We start from the raw sequence: 22,917 nt of genomic DNA on the forward strand, positions 1-22,917 counted from the left end.
CATTATAATGTGTTTATTAACATGTATATATATATTTGATCGTCTAGATATGAACGTGTCTATTGATCATCTAGTGATTATTTAAACAGGACATATAACATATAAATCTCAACCTGTCTGTTTAAATCTATGTATGTATGTTTATATGTCTGCCTAAAACTTTCGATAGAGGCAATGGATTTTCACGAGATCTGTATCATTTTGAAGCTCGATCCTTTGGACGACAAATATCGAAAAATTGGCCCAAAAATATTAATTCCGTCACCCTCAACTGGGCACTTTTCTACAGGGAGAGGTCGCTTATTTTTGCCGATATTTTTGAAAGTTATCCCCTCTTTTCGATTGTCTAGCCTTAATTTAAACCTATGTTATTTTCGGTTTGGAGATGGGTGCAACAGCAAAGACGTCAGTTTTTTTTGGTTTTTTTTCCACGTTCTTTGCCTCCTTCATGGTATGGGTTCGAGCCTGCCTGCCTACTATCACTTTTTTTTTTTTTTTGCTCAACACATACCTCCAAACACCCGTGCACCCAGGCTAGTATAACACAGAGTACAATCATGGTGACACATCAGTTCTTGCTAGACCACAGAAGTTAAGCAACGATGAGCCTAGCTAGTACTAGATGAGTAACCATTTGGGAAGGCTAGGCGTTGTATGTACTGCATAGAGTTGTAGAAATTTCCAGGTTGGTACTTAGGGGCACGTTTAACTCACGGAGGGTAGGAAAGATACACCCTCCGAATCAAGACGGAAAGCAACAGGAAACTAACGTCTTTACTTGTTTTCCAGAGATTACCATGGCTTTTCAATTTGGAGAACTGTGGTCATCGATGCTATTAATAGTAGAGATTGTTATTTGTTCCTTATTTTATGTATGCATAACATTAAGGGACAAATAATAGTCTCTGGGGTTTTACTTCAACCAATGGTAAAACATACCTTATTCATATTGGGTTGACCTTGATTTGACAGATCGGGTTTGTATTACTGTACACATAGATTCGAAAAAGTTGTCAAAAAACAAATATATAACAAATAAATGTTATCAAAGGCAAGATAAGTTACTTTTCTACCTAACTGGATATATTTTTTGTGTTTTTATTCAGTGTAACATGTTTATTCAGCTCGAAAAACATGCAGTGTTTACCGATGTATTGGAAAATTCAAAATGGCGTCCAACTGTCTCTTTAACACAGTAAGTTTGGGAAAAGATGTTATAAATAATAAACTAGACAAAATACTATTAAAAAAACAACCGAATATATGTCAACTTATGTCACGATAACATATATTGAGAGAATTTCTAACAGTATTTTGTCTAGTTTATTATTTATAATACCTTTTCCCAAACTTGCCCTCTCCGAGAGAGAGAGAGTCGGCCGCCATTTTGAATTTTCCAATACATCGGTAAACACTGCATGTTTTTCGAGCTGAATAAACATGTTACACTGAATAAAAACACAAAAAATATATCCAGTTAGGTAGAAAAGTAACTTATCTTGCCTTTGATAACATTTATTTGTTCTATATTTGTTTTTTGACAACTTTTTCGAATCTATGTGTACAGTAATACAAACCCGACAGATCTTCGGAAAAGCTGCAAACGAAGATTCATACAACCCGAAGCCTTGGTGTTATTTACAACAGCTTTATTTCGGATGTTTCCCCTATTGGAAAGCTGGGCTTTTTACTATCGACATTTCTCTACCAGGAGCCATTACTGCCCACCACCATCTTTCTTCCTCTGACTCCCACTTCTTGATTAACTGATACGTGTCTTTCAAGCTCTCTCGTTACGTCATTCACTCCATGTTATCAAAGACATAAATCGAATGATCTGCCTTCATTACATGTTTTGTTTATGTTCTAACATTCGTTTTTATTAAAACATTTTAATATAAATAATTTTATCTAAAATTTCTTGTTTATTGTTGACGTCATTTAATTATATTAAATATGTATTAAATATAATGAATTTTTCTCTTTAAAACAAATCTAATTCAATCTACATCATGATAATGATGATGATAATCTTCTTCTTGCTCAGATAATTCAACAATACCCCGGGTGTGCTAATATGGAACAATAAGAACTTACTTTTTAACCTTTATGCTAAGGTCAAAGTGTAGCATCTGTTCTCTCCTCAGTCAGAGAAAAAATCCTTTTTAACAGAGACAATTTTTATCTTTTTATCCCATACAGAGTGCACTTTTTTGGGAGCTAGACATCCTTCACATAAAAACTAACCTTGTGCCTAACTTCGCCCTTGTGGGGAGGCAAGAAAATATGGACTTTTTTTACTTTGACATTTGATGTTTTGGAGTAAAACCTCATTTTTACATTTAGAAATTATTTTTTAATAAATTACATTTATTTTAGATTTTCTATCCTCGCTCTTAAAATCTCCAGATTTTAATGAAATCTCCAGGGATTTTGCCCGTTAGAGGTTGGCAGCTCTGTCAAGAGTTTACTTCAGATATAAATAGTATTTTACCACATAGAGATTATTACAAAACTTTCGGAAATCTACTGCACGATCCAACGTCTTCTGTTTCAGCTGACGGAGTTGAACGCCTTCTTGCTATGTTATCATTAGCGTTGATGGCTGCTTTCCAGGCATTAGGATCGTTGACCAGATACTCTGTGTGATGTTGTCCAGCCATTGCCTCTTTTGGCCAGCCACAGTATTTGGCATCAAAGGTCAGCATTCCGTGTTGCCATCCAATTCCTTGTCATTTCAATCTTCTATGATTCCGGATAAATTCCAAAGAGGGCATGCCAAGGTGATCTCTCAGATCGATCATGAACCTCTTGACCATAATTTTTGAAAAGCAGATCCATCTGACCAAGGCATTGTAGTTTCTCACAGAGCTGTTTGTATCGCCAGTTTTGAACTATCGCTGGAGATGATATGAACAGGTTTGTGAGAAACAACAATGCCGTGGTCAGATGGATCTGCTTTTCAAAAATTATGAGAACATCTTGACATTTTCTTCTTTTTAAGTCATTGAACCATATAGAATGTCTGTTTCAAGCTATGATCATGCTTCTTTATTTCTGCCTTCCAAGAGATCGTGTTAATAACTGGTCCTGATATTCCTGTTTTTTATCGTTTAATCTTTACATCTTAGTCTCGATCATATTTGATCCTTCTTACTTCACATTTGAAAATAGTTAATAGATTCGCCATAGCTGGTAGGTCAGAACGTCCAGCATTTCCTGGTTGGTGCCTTTCTTCGGCCATATTAAACCTCAAACATATTGTACCTACATTGCACTCTCATACAAAGTCCGTTGAAGTAACGATGAGCGTTGCACAAAAGGCCAAAACAATTTTGTTGATATTTTCCCCATTTCCAAATTAGTTCTTTTTTTATTGCATTTTGTCACTTTGATGTAGGGGGCTATAATTTGGGACATAAGTGCAGAGATTCTATGTAGGGAGTTGAGCAGCAAGATGTCTGTTTGCTTTACACTTGAACTTTTGCATGTCAGTACAGTCAGGGAAGCAGGAACCCGAAAGGGAATTCCAAAGTCTAGCAGTCCTAGGGAAGAAACTATTAGAGTAGAAGGCTGTCTTACGTCTACAGAGTTATACTATGTAAGGTGGGATTTTGCCGTTTGTCGGGTTTGTCAGAGGTATTTACGTCATGGTTTCCAAGGGCTTGTAGTTCATCGGAGCACCTACCATTAAAATATTTGTAAAACAGGCAGAGGGATGCAACATTTCATCGATGGGACAATGATTGAAGCCTAGCTGATAGTACAGTATGTGTGGAGATTTAATAAGGTGTCTACTTAAGGGGGTGGTTCATCAGGAATTTGTTTACGTTGGACTTGAAGACATCCAGGTTGTAGTCAGGTGGGAAGCAGGCAGATGGAACAGAGTTCTTCAGGCGTGACGTGTGTGTTTAAGAAATAACGGTTTCCACTCAGCTCATACAAAAGATTCTCTAAGTTAGGATATCTTTTTAAAATATGTTTCACCTGTCCATATTAATTCTCAGTCAAAAGGGGATAGCAGGGGTGACAAAATATCTAGGCTTCCATCCTCGAGATATGTTATCTGAGTAAAATAACACTGACAAGTCAATTGGACTTAAATGTACGCAAAATAAAAATGTCTCTGCAAATCATATTGGCGTAGAATTAGCACGCATTATTTGAATTATTTTCCACTACTGTTCTCATCTTGAGTGTCATTTTCACTCCAGATAAGAACAGTAGTCCGAAGAATTCAAATTACCCTCATCTCAAAAATTTAAGAAATAAATAGTATCTCTGCCACCTGTCTTCCTTTCTCACAGCTTCATTTGCCAACAGAAACATAAAAACAAACACTGTCATCCTTGTCGTCTCAAATTACAACTTGTGCCTTCCCATCATCAAAGTTTTACTCATTCAAGCAAACAATCAAGCTTGATACAAGATAGGAGAATGGTAAAATGCTTTGGAAAGTTCCTCTCTCAATAAATTCACCAATCTGTGACGACGACAACTCGTATCGAAAACATTTACAGATATGGCGAGTTCCTATTCGCACTTGAACAAAACATTAGATCATTGGTCTGCCAACTTGAAAGGATGGATGAAAAAAAGAAGCAAACAGTAATTGTCGCTGTTGCCTAATCAAATATGCAAGAAAAAAAATAATGTCCAAATATACAAACACATCTGGGCAGAAGCTGCTAGAAACACTCGTCTAGCTAATAATATCAATCAACTATCAATAATTTCTCCCACTCTTTATCTGTGCCCAAACCTGAACGTAGATTTCATGAACAAAGCTTCTTTCTTAGAACTGTATGCCCGAGAAACTTTTTCATTTCCCTGCTTTCCAGCTGACTACAATACGGTCATCTTCAAGTCCAACGTAAACAAATTCTTGATGAGCAATCCCTTTAAGTAATCCAATTTATCAAATTTATTAACAATTACTATATTTTCCCATTGACTACTGTACACCCATTAACTCTTATTCTCGAGTGGCCTCCGGGCCTTGATTAGTGGCGACTCCTATGTAAAAAAAAAAAAAAAAAAAAAATGCTGTCCAAATATACAAATTTCATAATGTGTGTGTGTGTGTATATATATATATATATATATATATATATATATAACCAATCAATGACAAAAGTCTATCTTCCAAATTTCATCTTACCATTTATTCCTTTAAGTATGTTTGACATGCACAATTCTTGACAGCACCTGTTTTGTAGCGCAAAATCATTCATTCAATCAATGAATTTATTTTGCCCTTAAGTCATCAGAAGAAAAAGCACTTATTTCTTCTGATGACTTAAGGGCAAAATAAATTCATTGATTAATAATAATTAAATGAATGATTTTACCTTATAAGAAAAGTACTGTCATGTCAAACATACTTGAAGGAATAAATGGTAAAATAGTCAACATACTGAAATTTGGAATATAGACTTTTATCATTTGTTTGTATATACTCTGTAATTACATTGAACTTCATAAATTAAAGATTGATATAAATAAAAGGTGAAATATAATTGAAGAAATATATATATATATATATATATATATATATTAATTATGCCATGAACACATTGACACACACCAATCCTGTCAGATTACCGAAGTTAAGCAATGTTGAACCTAGCTAGTATCAGATGACTGATCATTTGGGAATACCAGGCGCTGTATGTGCTCTCCGTTAATCTTGGCATTGTTTCCAATTGTTCTGAACCTTCACTTGCCACTGGTGTTTAAGAACGCAGACTCAAGAGAGGTGTAGTTGGTTGGTTGTTTTACGGCATATCAACCCTTTTTGGGTTATTTAATGCCGAATCCAAAGATTTTGAAGAAAATTTTTTTTAATAGAATATATTTGTTGTTTTCACGTCGGTTTCTATTCAACCCATAGTTGGAACCCTAACAGGTACTACCACTCCGGGTCAGAGTGGACCTGGGAGCAATGGTAATTAAAGGGTGGCTCCACACTCCCCAAAGCCCACAAGCTGGGGTCTCACCACTGGATATAGTTTAAGGTCATATCCAGGACCCCCATTGAGGGACTTTTACCCTCTGCAGGGGGGCAGTCGGCATATTCTAATGCCCCACCGACTCAAGAGAGGTGTAGTTGGAGATTGCACAACTCTTGGCACAAAAATTCCACGTGTAGACATCCTTACAATGGCTATCCATAGTCTGTCAAGACTGAAGGAAGCAATCATATTTAATAATTGAAGATGTTAGATATAACGGCTTCATATCAATTTCTTTAATGTACTTCAGTTGAAACAAAAAATATTATACTACTGTGAATTAATGACTTTTTTTTTTTTATAAATACAGATTCTTTAAATGCACCATACCATTTTGAGATTTTATTTCCAAGAATAGAAAACTTTCAGTAAAAAATTCTGATCGGAAAACAAAAAAACAATTTTTGCTTTGTTATTAAAAAAAAAAAAAAAAAAAAAAAAAGAGAGAAAAAAGTCTTTGAATCATCACAAACAGTTGGTCTCATTTTTGGTTCTCATTACAAATTTGAAATCTATAACTTTACCAAATTCACCAATGAACGATTGTGGCACCAAACTTCTAGTTAAAACAATTAAATTGTTAGAAACAATTGCCCATTATGCAATAACATTTGGCAAGTCTTTGGACATTGTTAAAAAAAAATAAAAAATAAAAAAAAAGGTGAGAAAAAAAATGTTCAGAGTCCATTAAAATTAGTATTTTATGATAATTCCATGTAATAATATTTACAGTTTTGCATTTGGGGGAGTAGATAAACTTTTCAAAAACTTTCAGAATCCAAAATAAAAATAATTACACATTCTTTAAAAATCATCCGGTCACAAAAAAATGTGTGTTATTAAAATTTAAATAGTCTTATTTCTCGCGAGGATTCTCCAATAGTTATAACATCTTAAAATCTCATTGCATTTCAATTAAAAAATATGGAATTTTTATTATTTGGATAATTTGGACTGCTATTCTCATCTTAGATTTTTCTTTTTTTTTCAAGTTTTGTCATGTAATCTTTTACCTTATTTTATTTTTTTTTTCAAACTTGAAAATTGTTCCGTCAAATTCGGGAATCCACAAAAAAAAAAACCCCTTGAACTGAAACCCTTTTTTAACTTGTGGAGGTAGATTGTTTTATTTCAACAGCCATAACTGGGCAAAAGTTCTAATCAATTATGTTTATTATTCATAGTTATTCTCGTCTGTACCAACAATTCAACCTTCACCTCCGGAGGACATGATCAACCTTCACCTCCGGAGGACATGATCACTATCGTTGTGAGTTCTAAAGTTAAATTTATTTAACTCATGGTGGCAAATCGTTTTGATTTCAACAGGCATAACTGAGCAAAAGTTCTAATTAGTTATGTTATTTATAATTACTCTCGCCTGTAACAAGAATTAAACCTTCACCTACAGAAGACCATCATCATTATCAATACTCATCTGCTACACTGTGGATTCTGAAGTTCAACAAAAAAGATTCCCAAGTTTAAAAAAACAAAATGAACCTGAAGAAGGTTGGAGGTTACATTAGCCGAAACGTTGTGAATAGTGATAATAACCAAGATCTGAAGAGTAGTCCAAACAATTTGTATAATCAAAATCATCCTCATCTCAAAAATCCTGAAAAAAAAGAAAAAATAAATAAAAAATAACTTTTTTATTTTAACTTTTATGACATCTTAGTAAATACGAGTTTCAGCCATTTTTACTGCTTCTGTATTTGACTACAGCAACACAAAAACAATGATCGTTATTTTGATGGTTAGATGGTCAGCTATTTCGATGCCCAGACGATTTTGGGAACCACAGTTTCAAAGCTTTTCTAAATTAGGAAATTATGTTAAACTGGAAACTAGAAAAGTTAAAATTATTTTGAAATTATTTCGATTCGAATAAATTACGGAATGTTGGAAATAAAAGATCAGTATTGAATTTTAACCATGAATTGTGAAAAACAGATTCACAAATTCAAAATGATGATTGGTGTCGCTGCACTCGCTTACAGATAAATTATAAATTATATTATTGCAAAATTATAAAATTAATATGTATTAAATATAATAAAAATCATGAGAAGAAACATCGAAATCTGCAAAAAACAAAGCCTGGGGGTTAGGGTTAGGGTTGTCTTTCATTGATTGCACACCATTTTGAAGTTCTTCTCATGAGAGACTTTTTAAAATCAATGCTAGAATTTGCCTTGCCTGTACACCACATAAATTCTTCGTTTTTCTGTCAATCTTAAGAAATTCTTCGTTTTTCTGTCAATCTTAAGAAATTCTTTGTTTTTCTGTCAATCTTAAGAAATTCTTCGTTTTTCTGTCAATCTTAAGAAATTCTTCGTTTTTCTGTCAATCTTAAGAAATTCTTTGTTTTTCTGTCAATCTTAAGAAATTCTTCGTTTTTCTGTCAATCTTAAGAAATTCTTCGGTTTTCTGTCAATCTTAAGTAATTCTTCGTTTTTCTGTCAATCTTAAGAAATTCTTCGTTTTTCTGTCAATCTTAAGAAATTCTTCGTTTTTCTGTCAATCTTAAGAAATTCTTCGTTTTTCTGTCAATCTTAAGAAATTCTTTGTTTTTCTGTCAATCTTAAGAAATTCTTTGTTTTTCTGTCAATCTTAAGAAATTCTTCGTTTTTCTGTCAATCTTAAGAAATTCTTCGTTTTTCTGTCAATCTTAAGAAATTCTTTGTTTTTCTGTCAATCTTAAGAAATTCTTTGTTTTTCTGTCAATCTTAAGAAATTCTTCTTTTTCTGTCAATCTTAAGAAATTCTTGTTTTTCTGTCAATCTTTTTAGGGTCATGGTGAAATCGGTCTCGCTCTATTGGTAAACAGCTTGGATACTGATAAAACAACAAAAACATACACAAGAATGTTACGAGTTGCATTTAACATTAGTTGAAGAAAAACCTAATGAAGAAATGCTGATATGGACACCTTCCTCCTATCTCAGTCTCGTTAAGTGAGAAGAGATTTTGGTTTTTAACTATTTTTAGGCCTCAGACTTACATCAATCAACTTGTAAAAGATTCAGGATGACAGTTGGAGAACCTGCCAAAAGTGACGTCTGATGGATGGGGTTGGAGAGAACTAGTCAAGAGAATGCAAAGACGCTTTTATGACCTGATCGATTGAATTATAATAGAAAAACAGATTGACTAATTTATATGTCCGTTGTTATTCTCAAATACCAGAATAACAGATTTGCAGAATGTAGACTAATCTAAAATGGAAAGTCGGAGTGGCCAATGAGTCAAACAAGGAGGAAACAACAAGAAGCTCCAAAAATATTTCGTAACCTAATTGACTTGTTCGTTACCAAAATTCACAGAGATTCTAAGAGTTTATGAATATTGGATTTCCTGGCGACGGGATTGTAAAAGAAGAAGCAAATACTTACATAAACAAAAATATTAAAAATAATCAAATTTCTTCTATCATGTATGAACATTGGAGAGGCGAGGGGGTTAAATCAGAAATAGGTGCTGAAAAACTTTAAATCAAAATTTATAGATTAATTTTTTTTATAAATGTATTCACTAAAGAAAATATGTATTTCTTTTGGAGTAAGAAAAGAAATTTGGTTATAAAAATGTGGTTATAAATATTTCTCAGTTTATTTGAAGTTTTTAGATGTTGGGAAATTAAAAAAATATGTGTTTTTGAATGTTCCTTTATTTTTTTTTTTTTAAGAAAAATCCTTGTGCACCTGTGAAAAAAAAAAATACCGTTGGATTGTGAGAAAGTGTGAAGCAGTTATTGTTGCTGTAGTTGTTGTTGCCATTTTTTTGACGACAAATTGAAATGTTTCCCTTTTTTTTTTTTTTTAAATGTTATTGTTATTTGCCAACAACATGTCTTCAATGGTTTCGATTTTCGAGTTTTGATGATGAGTTGGGGAAAAATTCATAAATTGTGGCATACCTAGAGATGGACAATGAAAATAAAATTTGTTTATAACCACTCCAAAATGAATTTTACCCTAATTAAATATTTTAAAAATCAAGAAATAATTTAAAAAAATGTAATATTTAAAGTTCTCATGACATTTATTTCATTTAAATTTCAAATTTTTTAGTATCATTTTCTACTGGAAGTTAACTTAAAAAAATTTTCTTCATTCACACATTCAAGGTGTTATTATCTCTTTAGAAATGTGGTCACTTAGTTTTGACTATCGGTATAATAAAACATTTCGTCTTTATAATAAAGGGGGGATTTCATTTTATGCATTTAAATTAAAAATTTTTAGTATCATTTTCTAATAAAAGTTGTCTTAACATTTTTTTATTTTTCATTCACACATTCAAGGTGATAAAGGTAGCCACTTAGAAGTGAAGGGGGGAGTAATTTAGGTAGCCTTTTTCAATCAAAAGTATTCAGTTTTTCATCAAAAAAAGAAATTGTTTTCACTTTCATTGATCATCTCTAAATAAATTCTTCCTGCATAACTAACATAAGTAATGGTATCAAAGTCAAATGATGGAAATTAATGAAAACGGATGAACGTTTATGGAAGACTTACGCTAACCTATGTGAATATCGAAATGTTAACATTAAAATGCATTGATTTTTGAAGAAAAAAAAAAATTAAATTCTTTTCTTTTTTATACAGGTTCTAATAAGATCGCCTAAATGACATCAAATGGAGTCAAAAAAACCCATGAAATGGTACAGTAAATTGATTATCCCAGACACGACTTGAACAAAATGGTCTTTGTACTGGGATCAAAGTTTAATATTTTTTTTTTTTTTTTTTTTTTTTTTTGGGAGAGAGAGAAATCTTTCTTAACTGAGGCAATTTAAATTTGTATTCCCATTAAAAGTACTTCTTTTCGGGAAGCTAAATACTACCCACATAAAAAAATCTTGTGTCTAACTTGGCTCTCATGGGGATTTGGACTGTTTTTAATAAATATGTTGGTTGGTAAATAAAAGTCATTTATAATTAAAAAAAAAAACTATGTTCCTTTTTGTTATAAATATTATGTGTAGGCATTTGAGTATGATAACTTCATCCTTGGGTTGAGCTTTTTTGAAATAATTTATTAAGTATCAGAATTATTTTCTTCCTTTCTTCAGAAATCAATGTGCCAATGAAATTATTTTAATAAAACGACTTATGTTCATATTTATACATTCAAAAGAATCGATTTGGGAATCTGAAGTAGGACGACCCCTGGCGTGAATATAGTATTATAGTGATTGAAGCTTCTAGCTACGGAAATGATAGAAATTTATAAGGTACAACAACAAGGATAACCATAAACTCCCTCCTCCCCCAACACTTTTGAATGGCCTACTGCCTAATTTATTTCTGTTTTTCTCAAAAATAAATACATTTTTCAAAGTATTTTTAGTATGGTAGTGTTTCTAGAACCGGCTCCGTGAAGCGTTTTCAATTGAAACCGGCTAATTTCCATTCTATAAACGTTTAGGAAAATTATAAAAACATCCAAGAGGTGAGAGTCAGTCGTGGATAACAGTTCAAGATTAACTGAAATAAAATAAGCAAACAAAACTTTCAACTGTATAAGAAATTTAAAATCTTGGCAGTGTCAACATAAGCCACATCTAATTTTATTATAACTGCTCTATTTTTTATGCTGTTGAGCACTTTTGAACTCAATACGTACTATTATTTTTATAGATTTGGTTGTATTCTGTCTACAGGGTGTCCCATAAATCAGAACCCAAAGGATCAGGTGGGAGTGGTAAAAAAAAAAAATCGGTTTACCTGAAACAAGAATATCACAAATTTATGAATGCTAGCGTGGCCCATGGAAATTCCACAGTTGCTTCCTTCATTGAAATTAGAATTTTTGAAAGGGGTTCAAATTTTATGAAATGTATGAATTTTAGATGATTGCTTCATTTGACATCAAAACTGCAAGTAAAATATTCATCTTTAGTTAAAAAAAATTAACATTTTTTAATACGTAATATTGGATTTAATACAAACAAAATTTGTTAAATTAGTGCTAGGTTCTGCTGTTGGATTTCAGATATTTTTATTCCACAAATTTTGATTAAAAACTTTCTAAGCTAAAACGTTTGTAATCAAATCAACTCAAACAAAATTAGTTGTCATCTGATTGATGATATAAAAAGAAAGCTGTATTAAAACTATTATTGCAACAAGTTTCCTTGAATAACCCCGCCCCCCCCCTTTGATCTAGTCCATGCACATATCGGTTATACTAAGGAAAGGACAAGTAAAAAAATTAAGAGAAATATTTGGGCTATGTCCCGACTTATAGGACACCATAAGTTATAAAATATATATGGCAATTAAGCTACACAGAATATTCTGCGTTTCATCCACGTTAGGATTCGTCAGGCTTATGCGAGGAGTTGTGGTTGCCTCGCATTTTTATATATGCAAGTTCTATTCAGTTTTTAGTTAGCCAATCAGCTTTCTAGGTTCCACCGCACACTTCCTAATCAGCCAATGAGCAGGCACTTACAGGACAAAGGCCCAGTTGACCTCCGGTTCAGCCCTTCCTTTGTGATATCTAGTGTTCTGACCTATTTTAAACCTAGGTGTAGTTAAATGTGTTTTTTCTTTTTTTTTTCTAATATTATCTTAGTATATATATATATATATATATATATATATATATATATATACAGATAGATAGATAATTTATGTATGTTTATTTTATTTATTTATTTTCTATTGTTAATATTGTTCATTTTAAAATTATTTTGTATCGTTATCCTAGAGTAAAGTTTATCCTGTGAACACAGTTGTTCACTATTTCTCTTCTACAGTTTAATAGAGGTTGGGTTTTTTTTAAAGTACAGGATAGCAAATTTTTCATGAAGGCATAATTTACATGGATCGTCTAGGTGTCTACATGTGTTTGCTTGTCTTACTGTTTTCCATTTGACTACCGGCGAACATCTTATATATATATATATCTCACTAAAGAAAAAACTAATTTCAGTTTACAAATTGAATAATTCTGTAAACTTAAAGCAAACATAAATATATTTTTATGACAATCCCAATCACTATTTGAGATAGGGCAATAAAATTTACAACAAATTTATTTTTTAACAAGGAATACAAATTTTTTCCTTATTCCATAGATTTTTAATTAATGGCTCACATCCTCAGAGGAAATGTAACAAAATGATATTCATAGGCAGCCTATGTGTATATATATATATATATATATATATATATATATATATATATATAATTTGGGGGTTGTTATTTTTCAGAGGTAAGGTAACCAGTGAAGTATAACAAGGTTACTACAAGAGTGCTCAATACCAAGGTAGAGTAGGGTATACTTTTAATTTATTTTTACATAAGCAGTAATGTGTTGCCACACAGTCATGAGCATGTTTCAATCTTCTAATATTTAGTAATTGAAGACCTCTCCAGACAATCACACTTACATTATTCGTTTGCCTGAAGAGGTCTCTAGTTACTAAATACTAGAAAACCGAAACATGTTCATGACTGTGTAGCAACATATTACTGCTTATGTAAAAAATAAAAAGCATACCCTACTCTACATAGATATTGAAATAAATAGCCCTTGTCTTGTAGAAGCACCATTTCTCGACAAGCTTCTGAGACTGACCCTCACTCCTGATCTGAAATGGAAAACATACATCAAATCTGTTGCCAAGATTGCTGGAAAAATGGTTGGATCACTCTACCGCTCCAGTAAGTATCTCACTGCTGATGCAATCCTCTATTCATATAAGAGCCAAGTGCATCCTAAAATGGAGTACTGTTGCCACATCTGAGCAGGAGCGGCTCAGCACGCCCTATCTTGTCTTGATAGAATTAACAACCGGCTTTGAAACCTAGTGATGCCCTTTGCTTTTCCTTGCCACCAGAAGAGATGTTGCGAGCCTGGTGTATAGTTATTTTCATGGCAAGTGCTCATCTGAGCTCCAATCTACCGTCTCTCCTTGCCAAACTTTCACAAAAAACCCTTGACTAGCTACAACCACTACATATGTCTAAACACAGGTTCCTTGAACAAAGCTTCTTTCCTAGAACTGCGCGCCTTTGGAATTCGGATCTGTTGGCCTGTTTCCGGCTTCAAGTCCAATGGAAACAAGTCCTTGCATATAGGTGATTCATAGCCTACAGAAAACCAATTATCGAAACTAAATTAAACTTTAATGAATAACATTATAAGACAATATATTTATTCTCATTTTCACAAAAAAAATTTTCTGTAAAAATATGATCACTCTAGCCGATTAGACATTAATATAAATGTTAATTTCAACTGTATGTCTCGTGGTTGACATGGGCCGTGTGGTTTGTTCTTTGTTAATGGAGTTAAAGATGGCCTTGTGACCGGGTTCAAACCTCCCGGCCAGCTGTAATTGTAAATTCCTGCATTGATGATTCCTGACAGGATGAAACACCAGTGTCTGTAGGTATTAAAAATAATTATAGCAATAATTATATATATATATATATATGTACACAATTTTGAATAAAGATCTCAGAAATGTTCTCATCCCTAGCTAGAACGAAATAAGAAAATTAACAAAAAAGAGGTGTTTTATATATATATATATCCGCGCTAAGTTGTAGAAATTTCTAAGCTTGTATCTGGGAGCGCATTAATTCACTGGGAGAGATGCACCCCCAGTTTTCGCTAAGACATGCATCTAGGAGAAGGAAAATGTAAAAATCTGCGATCTACTGTATACTCTGTCCTCTGGCAGTCATCTGCACCGACAAAGGTTAGCAGTAATACCAAAAATTGTGGTTGGTTCTACACAAAGTCTTCACCACTATAAACAAATCATCTGTGTGGATTTCCAAGCAACTTAGTTGTTGTGGCAGAAGCTCATACGTCAAAATCGATGGGAGACTCCATCGTATATAATATTAATCTGTAAAGAATAGAGCAATAGGCATAGAAAATCTGAAGTGAGAAAGCTGAATGCATAGCAGAAAAAATACATAAAAGACAAAATACAGACTTAGCCCAATTTTAAATAAATTTAGAATGAGATTGGTCTAAGTTTGTATTGTGTTCTTTCGTTCAACTTATATATATTTATGGAAATCGTTCCAGACAAGGCATGAAGCCATTTGATGTAAATAGCCAAAACTCAACTAAACAAAAATAGTACTTCGAGGTCAAAAACTTGCCAACACTGAATGTCACATGAAACAGATTCTGACCCAGAAAACAGCAATTTTTCCCCTTTGTCAGAAACATCACCCATGGAATGTGAGGACTAAAGGACAAAATAAGGGAAACGAGACTTATAAGGCTGCCAAAAGTAAACCCAATATCCACTTCATACTCTCTCATTATATATATATATATATATATATTCTCTTTTGTTTAAATATGCTATGAATAAAAAAGAAAAAATATGTAAAAAAAAAACTGGAAAATACAAAACAAAAACCATCAAAGTTGTGTGGATGTGATAAAATGATGGGGTGAAGGTGGAAATACAAGAGAAGCCGCACCCCCCCCTGTTGAGTGTGGGGGGGGGGATGGGTTAGCATCGATGTGAAGAATTGTGTTACGAATCGAATGATGTTGTTTCGGTGAGTGGAGAATATTTAACTTTATAATCCCTGCCGTCTGGATGAGTGAGGCGAGGGAAATGTCGACAGCGTTGGACGGAGACGCTCGCGCAGAAGAGCAGCAAAATGGCCGTGATAGAGGCCAAGCAGAAGAAGAAGATGACGCTCGGGGTGAGGGCGAGATGCGAGCGGATCTCGTAACTAATGTTCAGTACCCACTGATCATCCAGATAACTACTCTTATTCGGGTGGTTCGGCGGAAAACCAATTCCACCAAATATGAAGAAATTGTCTTTCAAAGACCACTGAATGCTGCTGTAACGAGCGACGGGTTGTTCGTATTGCTGAACGGGTCCGCGATACCGTCCGTCCCGTTTTGTTGTGCTGTTATTTGGCGCCATCATCTTCCATGTAAAGTTCTGCGTGTTGAACAGCCAGAGATCAGAAAAAGGTTCCTTGCTTAATTTCATTTCCAATGGATTCAAGTCTTTGTTACCAACTCCGCCAAATAACCACAAGTTTTCCTTGGAATCAATCCATCCAGCACTCTTTCCGCGACACTGGGGAATGTCCTTTGATGCCAGGCAATTTGAGCGTCTCCGTGACGAAGACAAGCTATGATGGTGAGCACAACCAGAAATACAAGCCCAGGTGGAATTCTCCAGGGAAAAAACCCACAGATCTGAAGTGTAGCCGGCACTTTTTAACTTTCGATGCGTAAAAGGATTACGAATGTTGCCGCCAAACATGTACAGTTTATCATCATTGCCGACCCAGGTGGTCGCATCACTCCTTCCTCTTGGTAAACCCGTTTCATTCCAAGGTGTTGCCTGAATTTCTGTCCAGGTGAAATCTCGAAAAGAAAAACTCCACATATCAGAGAGCAAAGAACTCTGATCGCGTCCACCAAAAATGATGAGGCTATCATCTAGACACCAAACTGCTGAGGCCCATCTCGATGGAGGAGATCTGAAAGGAGAAGGTGGAAATATTAGTCGGAAGTGATTTACAAACATTTTTCAATAACTTCTTTAAAGATATGGAGAAGGATGAATAGATAGGGTGGGGAGGTGAACAGGACAAAGAAAGTAGCAGGGAAGAAAAGAGGGAAGGGGAAAGAGTGGAGATGGAGACAGAGGACGTGGTCAAAGAGCAAGAGAGAGGCTGAAGTGGAGGTGAGAGAGAGAGGTCAAAGAGGCAGACGACAGGGTCAGAGAGTGGGAGAGATGCAAAGAACGGGGCCCGAGGGAGAGATGCTAAGGACGGGGCCGAGAGAGAGTGGGAGAGATGCAAAGGACGGGGCCCGAGGGAGAGATGCTAAGGACGGGGCCGAGAGAGAGAGAGAGAGAGGCAAAGGATGGGGCCAAAAAGCAAGACATAGGTAAAGGGCAGGGCCAGAGAGCAAGACATAGGTAAAGGGCGGAACAAAAGAGAGAGGCAGGCGACAACCTAATCACTGAGAGAGGCATAGGCAACAACATAGAAAGAGAGAGAGAAAGAGAGAGAAAGAGAGAGAGAGAGAAAGAGAGAGAGAGAAAGAGAGAGAGAGAGAGAGAAAGAGAGAGAGAGAGAGAAGAGAGAGAGAGAGAGAAAGAGAGAGAGAGAGAGAAAGAGAGAGAGAGAGAGAAAGAGAGAGAGAGAGAAAGAGAGAGAGAAAGAGAAAGAGAGAGAGAAAGAGAGAGAGAGAGAGGTCGGCAATCACAATAGAGAGAGAGAGCCAGGCAGGCGATCACAATAGTCAGAGAGAGACGCAGGCGACGCTGCCCTGAGAGAGAGAGAAACGCAGACGACGGGATGGAGAGAGAAAGAGAAAAAGATAGAGGCAGACGATGGGACTGGAGAGAGAGCGAGAGGCAGAGGATGGTATCAAACAGAGGGAGACAGATTCTTGTTCATCAGTTTTTCTTGCAGATAATCACAATGTTTTGAGAGAAATAACAATTCGTCATCATCATGATATTTGGTTTAACATCTGAAAGGTCAAAGGTTACATCAGCCTTAATCGTTGTGAGGATAACATCCAAGATGAAAATCGGAATCCAAATAATCATCTCAAAAATACCGGAACATATTTTGTTTTGTACGTCTTTGTTATGAAAACAAAATTGTTCAATTGATTCACACGATTATTGTCTAGCAATATTCAGATACAGATGTGGAAAAATAAAAGAATCGGAATTTTTTCACATGATAGAGAATGGAAAATTCCATTAAAAGTTAACGTGTACAGGAAGCTGTATCAAGGACGGAAGTCCAAAGTGACACATAGCGATGGAGAAAGAAAAGGTCAGTTCATTGGATTTGGTTGCTGTTTCACTGCTCCATCTTTATTCATCCCACCTCCCATTCCCATTGTGGGAGCAGATGATAGGAAGTTTACGTATAATACAAGTGTTTTGAAAGAATAAAACATGAAAGAATATGAGCGACTGAGTTTTTATGTTGTTGGCGTTTTGTTTTATTTGTTATAGCCGCAAGGAGAGAGGGAAACAGAAACTACTTCAGACAGACTAACAACTGTTTTGTGTTTATAACACCGGCCAGAAAAAGTAATGGAGTTATTTGCCGTTTTTTTTTTGATTGCCTCTATTATTCCAGTGACAAATAAAAAGAAAAAGGAGCAGGCCGTGGCTTCAGACAGACAAACAGCTGTTATGTGTTCACAACATAACATCGGTTAATTGTTCCTATTTACAATGCCTCCCCACGGGACAGAGTTAGACACCAGGGTCGTTTTTTAACGTGGAGAAAAGGTACAAAAATAAAAAATTGTCTCAGTCGTGAAGGATTTCTCCCCCACTGAAAGAGAACGAGAAATGGAAGTGCCGCATCTGAAGAACAGATATTACACATTGATCTTGGCCAAAAAAACACAACCGAACCTATGCGACAGCAGTTCCTTTTCTGTGAAAGCTGTTGCTCCAAATGCACATCCTTTCTTTCTTCGGCGCAAAAATAGAACTTTTTGTTGGGATAAAAATCCCTCCTGGTTGGAGAGGACATTGGCCAAAATTTAAGCATAGACATTGATTGGGACAAAAGTTCAAAACACAAAAACAATGCAAATACAGTAGAACCCCAGGATAAGTCATTAAAAATGCATAACAAAATGCAGAAGTATACAATACACATGTATATAATCAAATAACATTAGAAATAACATCGTAAGGTGCTGCAAATACCATAACCAGAAAAACATTGTATTCCACATTGTAACCTGAAAAAAAAAAAAAACAACGTATCCTGGGGTTCTACAGGACTAAATAAGTGCCTTCTCCACAAAGAGATGCTTTTTTTTTTTTTTTACATGGGCGTCACCACTTATCAAGGCCCGAAGGCCACTCAGGAATAAGGGTTATTGTGTGTACAGTAATCAATGAGATAGTATTGTAGTAATCATTAGTATTGGGGGTTTTGATAATAGAGTGTCTTACTTAAGGGGGCGGTTTGTCAGGAGTTTGTTTATGTTGGACTTGAAGTCTTGCTAGTCATTCACTACTCTAGCGTTATTTGCATGGAAGGTGCTCGACTGACCTCCAATTCCTGGTTCTTCCCTGTAAGACATTCACAGCAAGAACTCACTTATTACAACAGCAAAGGACTTTCCTCCTTCCTGTGTATGCCTAATGTCAAATAGAATTTCCATAAACAGAGTTTCTTTCTATTTATGAAACATTACCACAGGACTGCTACTACGCAGACTAAAACAGTCATCTTCAAATCCAATATTGAACACTTGTCATAAACTATCCTAATAATTCAACACACTAACCCTTATCCTCGAGTGGGTTTTAGCCTTGATAAGTGATAATTCATTAATATAGAGTGCTTTTTTTTTAGGGGGGGATGGGGGCTGCGAACCAACAATTAAAATAAATCTAATGTATAAAAGGCTATATGGCTCCATATTTTCAAACTATCTCTCCGAAATTAAAAATCTCTCCAAAATTAAAAAGGGCCTCAAATGATTGGATTTTTATGAACCATTCTTTTATGGGTCTTTAGCCGGTTAAAATAGTTTTTAAGGGGTCAAAAATTGGTTGAAATTGAAAAAATCGTTACACATTTTATACATTCATCTTAGTTTATTTTTAATCAGTTCATATGTGTGTTACGTTGGTACAGTGGTAACGTCACCAGCTTTGAATGCTAGAGTTTTGATTTCGGTTTTGATTCTAGCTGATGGCACCCAAATACTGTTTTTTTTAACTTTTGAAATCACGATTCTATAATATATACGAAATCTGGACAAATTAAAATATCGTATTTAAACGAACACCCTATACAAAAGACAATCATGAAAAAAAAAGAAAAAGAAAAATCCTATATAAAAGACAACCTCTGTTAAAAACAAAACAAAAAAACACCTTATATAAAAGACAACCCGTCTAAAAAGTTTTTTTAAAAACTCCCTATATAAAAGACAATCCTCTAAAGTAAAACAAAAAAAAAATCCTATATAAAAGACAACCTCTGTAAAAAAAAAAAAAAAAACAAAAACACCTTATATAAAAGACAATTCCTCTAAAAATAAAAAGTACGTCATATAAAAGACAACCCCTCTCACAAAAAAGCACCCTATATAAAAGACGACCCCTCTCACAAAAAAAGCACCCTATATAAAAGACGACCCCTCTCACAAAAAAGCACCCTATATAAAAGACGACCTCTCAAAAAAAAAATAAATAAATAAAATAACACCCTATATAAAAGACAATTCCTCGAAAGTAAAAAAAGAAAAAAAAAATCTTTACATGGGAAAACCCTTCTCGAAGACAAAAAAAAGAAAAAAAAAAAGAAAAAAAAACAAAAAAAAACAAAAAAAAAAGAAAAAGAAATTGAAAAACAACCAAAAAATCTCACCTAAAATCTTTTTTTACTTTGCTTGTGTTAATCCATCGTTTTCGTTTTTGATAGAACACCCAGGTGTCATTAAGTGCATAGCCGCTGTCGTCAGCTCCGCCATACAAGACGAACATGATTTCGGAAATTCCACACGCCATGGAATCATAGCGCGGTTTTGGAACGCTCAAGAATGGCGGCGGCGTTGCTTTCTTGTCTTGCCAACCGGAATGAAGCAGCACCCAAGAATTTTCCTCGGTGCAATGACGCCACAGATCATTTAGGAGCACAGGGTCTTTGTCGGTTTGGGGATCCCAGAAAGTGTGTCCCCCAAACAACCACAGGGACCCCTTGTTATCACCCCAGGCAGAACTTCCTGACCGTGGTCCAGGATGATAGACAACATAGCCTTGGTCAATGTAGGTAGGAATATCTCGCCATAACCACTCTGAAAAGAGAAAGGTGAAAAATTCGAGTTAATGTTTGGAAAATATCTATTTCGTTTTTTTTTTGTAATGGAGATTTGGTATCTGTCTACAATGAAAACTGTTATAATTCAAAGATAAAACCGAATTAGTCTCTCTCTTTTTTTTTTTTTTTAATGGTATCATATCTTGTATTTTATATGTTATTGTGAGCAAAGATAATATTTGGTTGGAATTACTAATTTTCTTTCCCCAAAGGAGAATATTAACAATAACAAAAATAGCACAATATGGTGTCACGTTGAAAATAAAGATTATTTAATAATCTGAAAAAAATTGTTTAAATTTTCATTTTTTTTTTTGTTGTTGTTTACTTTCTTTTTTTCCTAAGTAAAACAGACAATTTATCTATTTAAATATATATATATATATATATATATATATATATATATATATATATATATATATATTTATACTGAGTATACGATCGTTTCGGAACGATATTCATTTTATTAAATTGACAAGAATTATTGACAAGAATTGACAAAGGTTTTGTTTTGGAATATAATCTCATCAACAAAAAATAGGGGGGGGGGAGTTTAAGACACCAAAATAAAACTAGCATTTTTGTAGTAAGGTAATATTTCTTATTAAGTTCAGTCAGTATATCTTTGTGCATGCTGCTGTACCTTGTCTTCGAATGGTTGAAATATATATATATGACAAAAGTCGATATTCCAAATCTGAAGATGTTGTCCATCTTACCGCTGTTCAGTGTGCTAAATAGTTACCCGATGTTTGAAAAATCAATTCTGCTATCACAAACATAACTGCAACTATTCTTCTGATATTTTTTTCACATTTAAGTAATCATGCTCATATTCTATTTTTTTCTTTAAAAGTTGATGAGTTCTTATTCTTCTGATGAGTCAGGACAGAAAAGTTTTTAAAAATTGACATAATTATATGTTTCTGCGCTACGAAACAGGTGCTGTCAGGAATTTAACATTTTAACATGCTGAAAGAAATAAACAGTAAGATGGACAACATTTTCAACTTTGGAATATAGACTTTTTTTCATTTGTATATGCTCTGTAGTTACATTGAGCTTTATAAATAAAAGGATTAGTATAAATAATGGATGAAATATAATTGAATAAGCATATATATATATATATATATTTTTTTTTTACATGGAAGTCACCACTTACCAAGGCCCGGAAGCCACTCGGGGATAAGAGTTATTGCATGTACAGTAATCAATGGGATAATATCGTAGTAATCGTTAGTAATGGAGATCTGATAAAGTGTCTTACTTAAGGGGGCGGTTTATCAGGAATTTGTTTATGTTGGACTTGAAGACATCCAAGTTGTAGTCAGGTGGGAAACAGGCAAACGGAAGAGAGTTCCACAGTCGTGCACTTCTAAGAAAGAAGCTTTGTTCATGGAATCTACGTTTTGATTTAGGCACAGGGAAAATTACTGACAGTGGTTTCAGCTAGACGGGTGTTTTTCGTGAAAGATTGGCGAGGGGGGACCAGAGATTGGAGCTCAGACGAGCACTTCCCATGGAAATAACGATAAGTTTTGGTTTTGATTATAACTAATGGCACTCCAATAATCTATTCTTAAAAATAATTTTATCAAGAATTCTTCATAAGTCTTGGTTTTAGTTTTAGCTGATGGTACCTTAGTAATCTATTCTTTTTATAAATAATTTTATCAAATCAAGAATTCTTCACAAGTTTCGGTTTCGATTATAGCTGAAGGTACTAAAGTTTATATATATATATATATATATATATATATATATATATTACGACCAGGCTATGCCGAGCGTCCCTGTTAGCTTAGATAAATACTTTTGCAGTTTTAACAAAAAAGCTACAATAATATCAGAGCGTCTCCATTTACGCTGAACATCTACAGTATGCCTACATCAATATATTATATATGAATGAGTTCCCCCTGGAATTTCAACAGGTCTCGCTAGTTAAAACATGATTGCATGTTTGTATTCGCCATCATATTAAAGCAGTTGCACAATTATGATGCATTATAGTTTGCACCAGCATGTGTTCAATCGCAGAATGATTGATACGTTGT

General features: G+C 34.3%; 1 protein-coding gene across 1 annotated transcript in view; it reads right to left on the bottom strand.

Annotated features, from left to right (window-relative positions):
* Positions 1-15,398: 15,398 nt before the first annotated feature.
* Positions 15,399-22,917, bottom strand: part of LOC145252452 (uncharacterized) — a 209,007-nt gene continuing 201,488 nt past the window's right edge. The window contains exons 2-3 of the mRNA XM_080111854.1: positions 20,408-20,834; positions 15,399-16,513 (exon numbers count right to left, since the gene is read on the bottom strand). Coding sequence (XP_079967980.1) covers positions 15,541-16,513; positions 20,408-20,834 — 1,400 coding nt within the window. The 3' untranslated portion in view covers positions 15,399-15,540. The remainder of the gene's footprint in view (positions 16,514-20,407; positions 20,835-22,917) is intronic.

The sequence above is a fragment of the Euprymna scolopes genome, chromosome 29, assembly GCF_053919585.1.
Source record: "Euprymna scolopes isolate OS-2025 chromosome 29, ASM5391958v1, whole genome shotgun sequence".
Lineage (NCBI taxonomy): Eukaryota > Metazoa > Mollusca > Cephalopoda > Sepiida > Sepiolidae > Euprymna > Euprymna scolopes.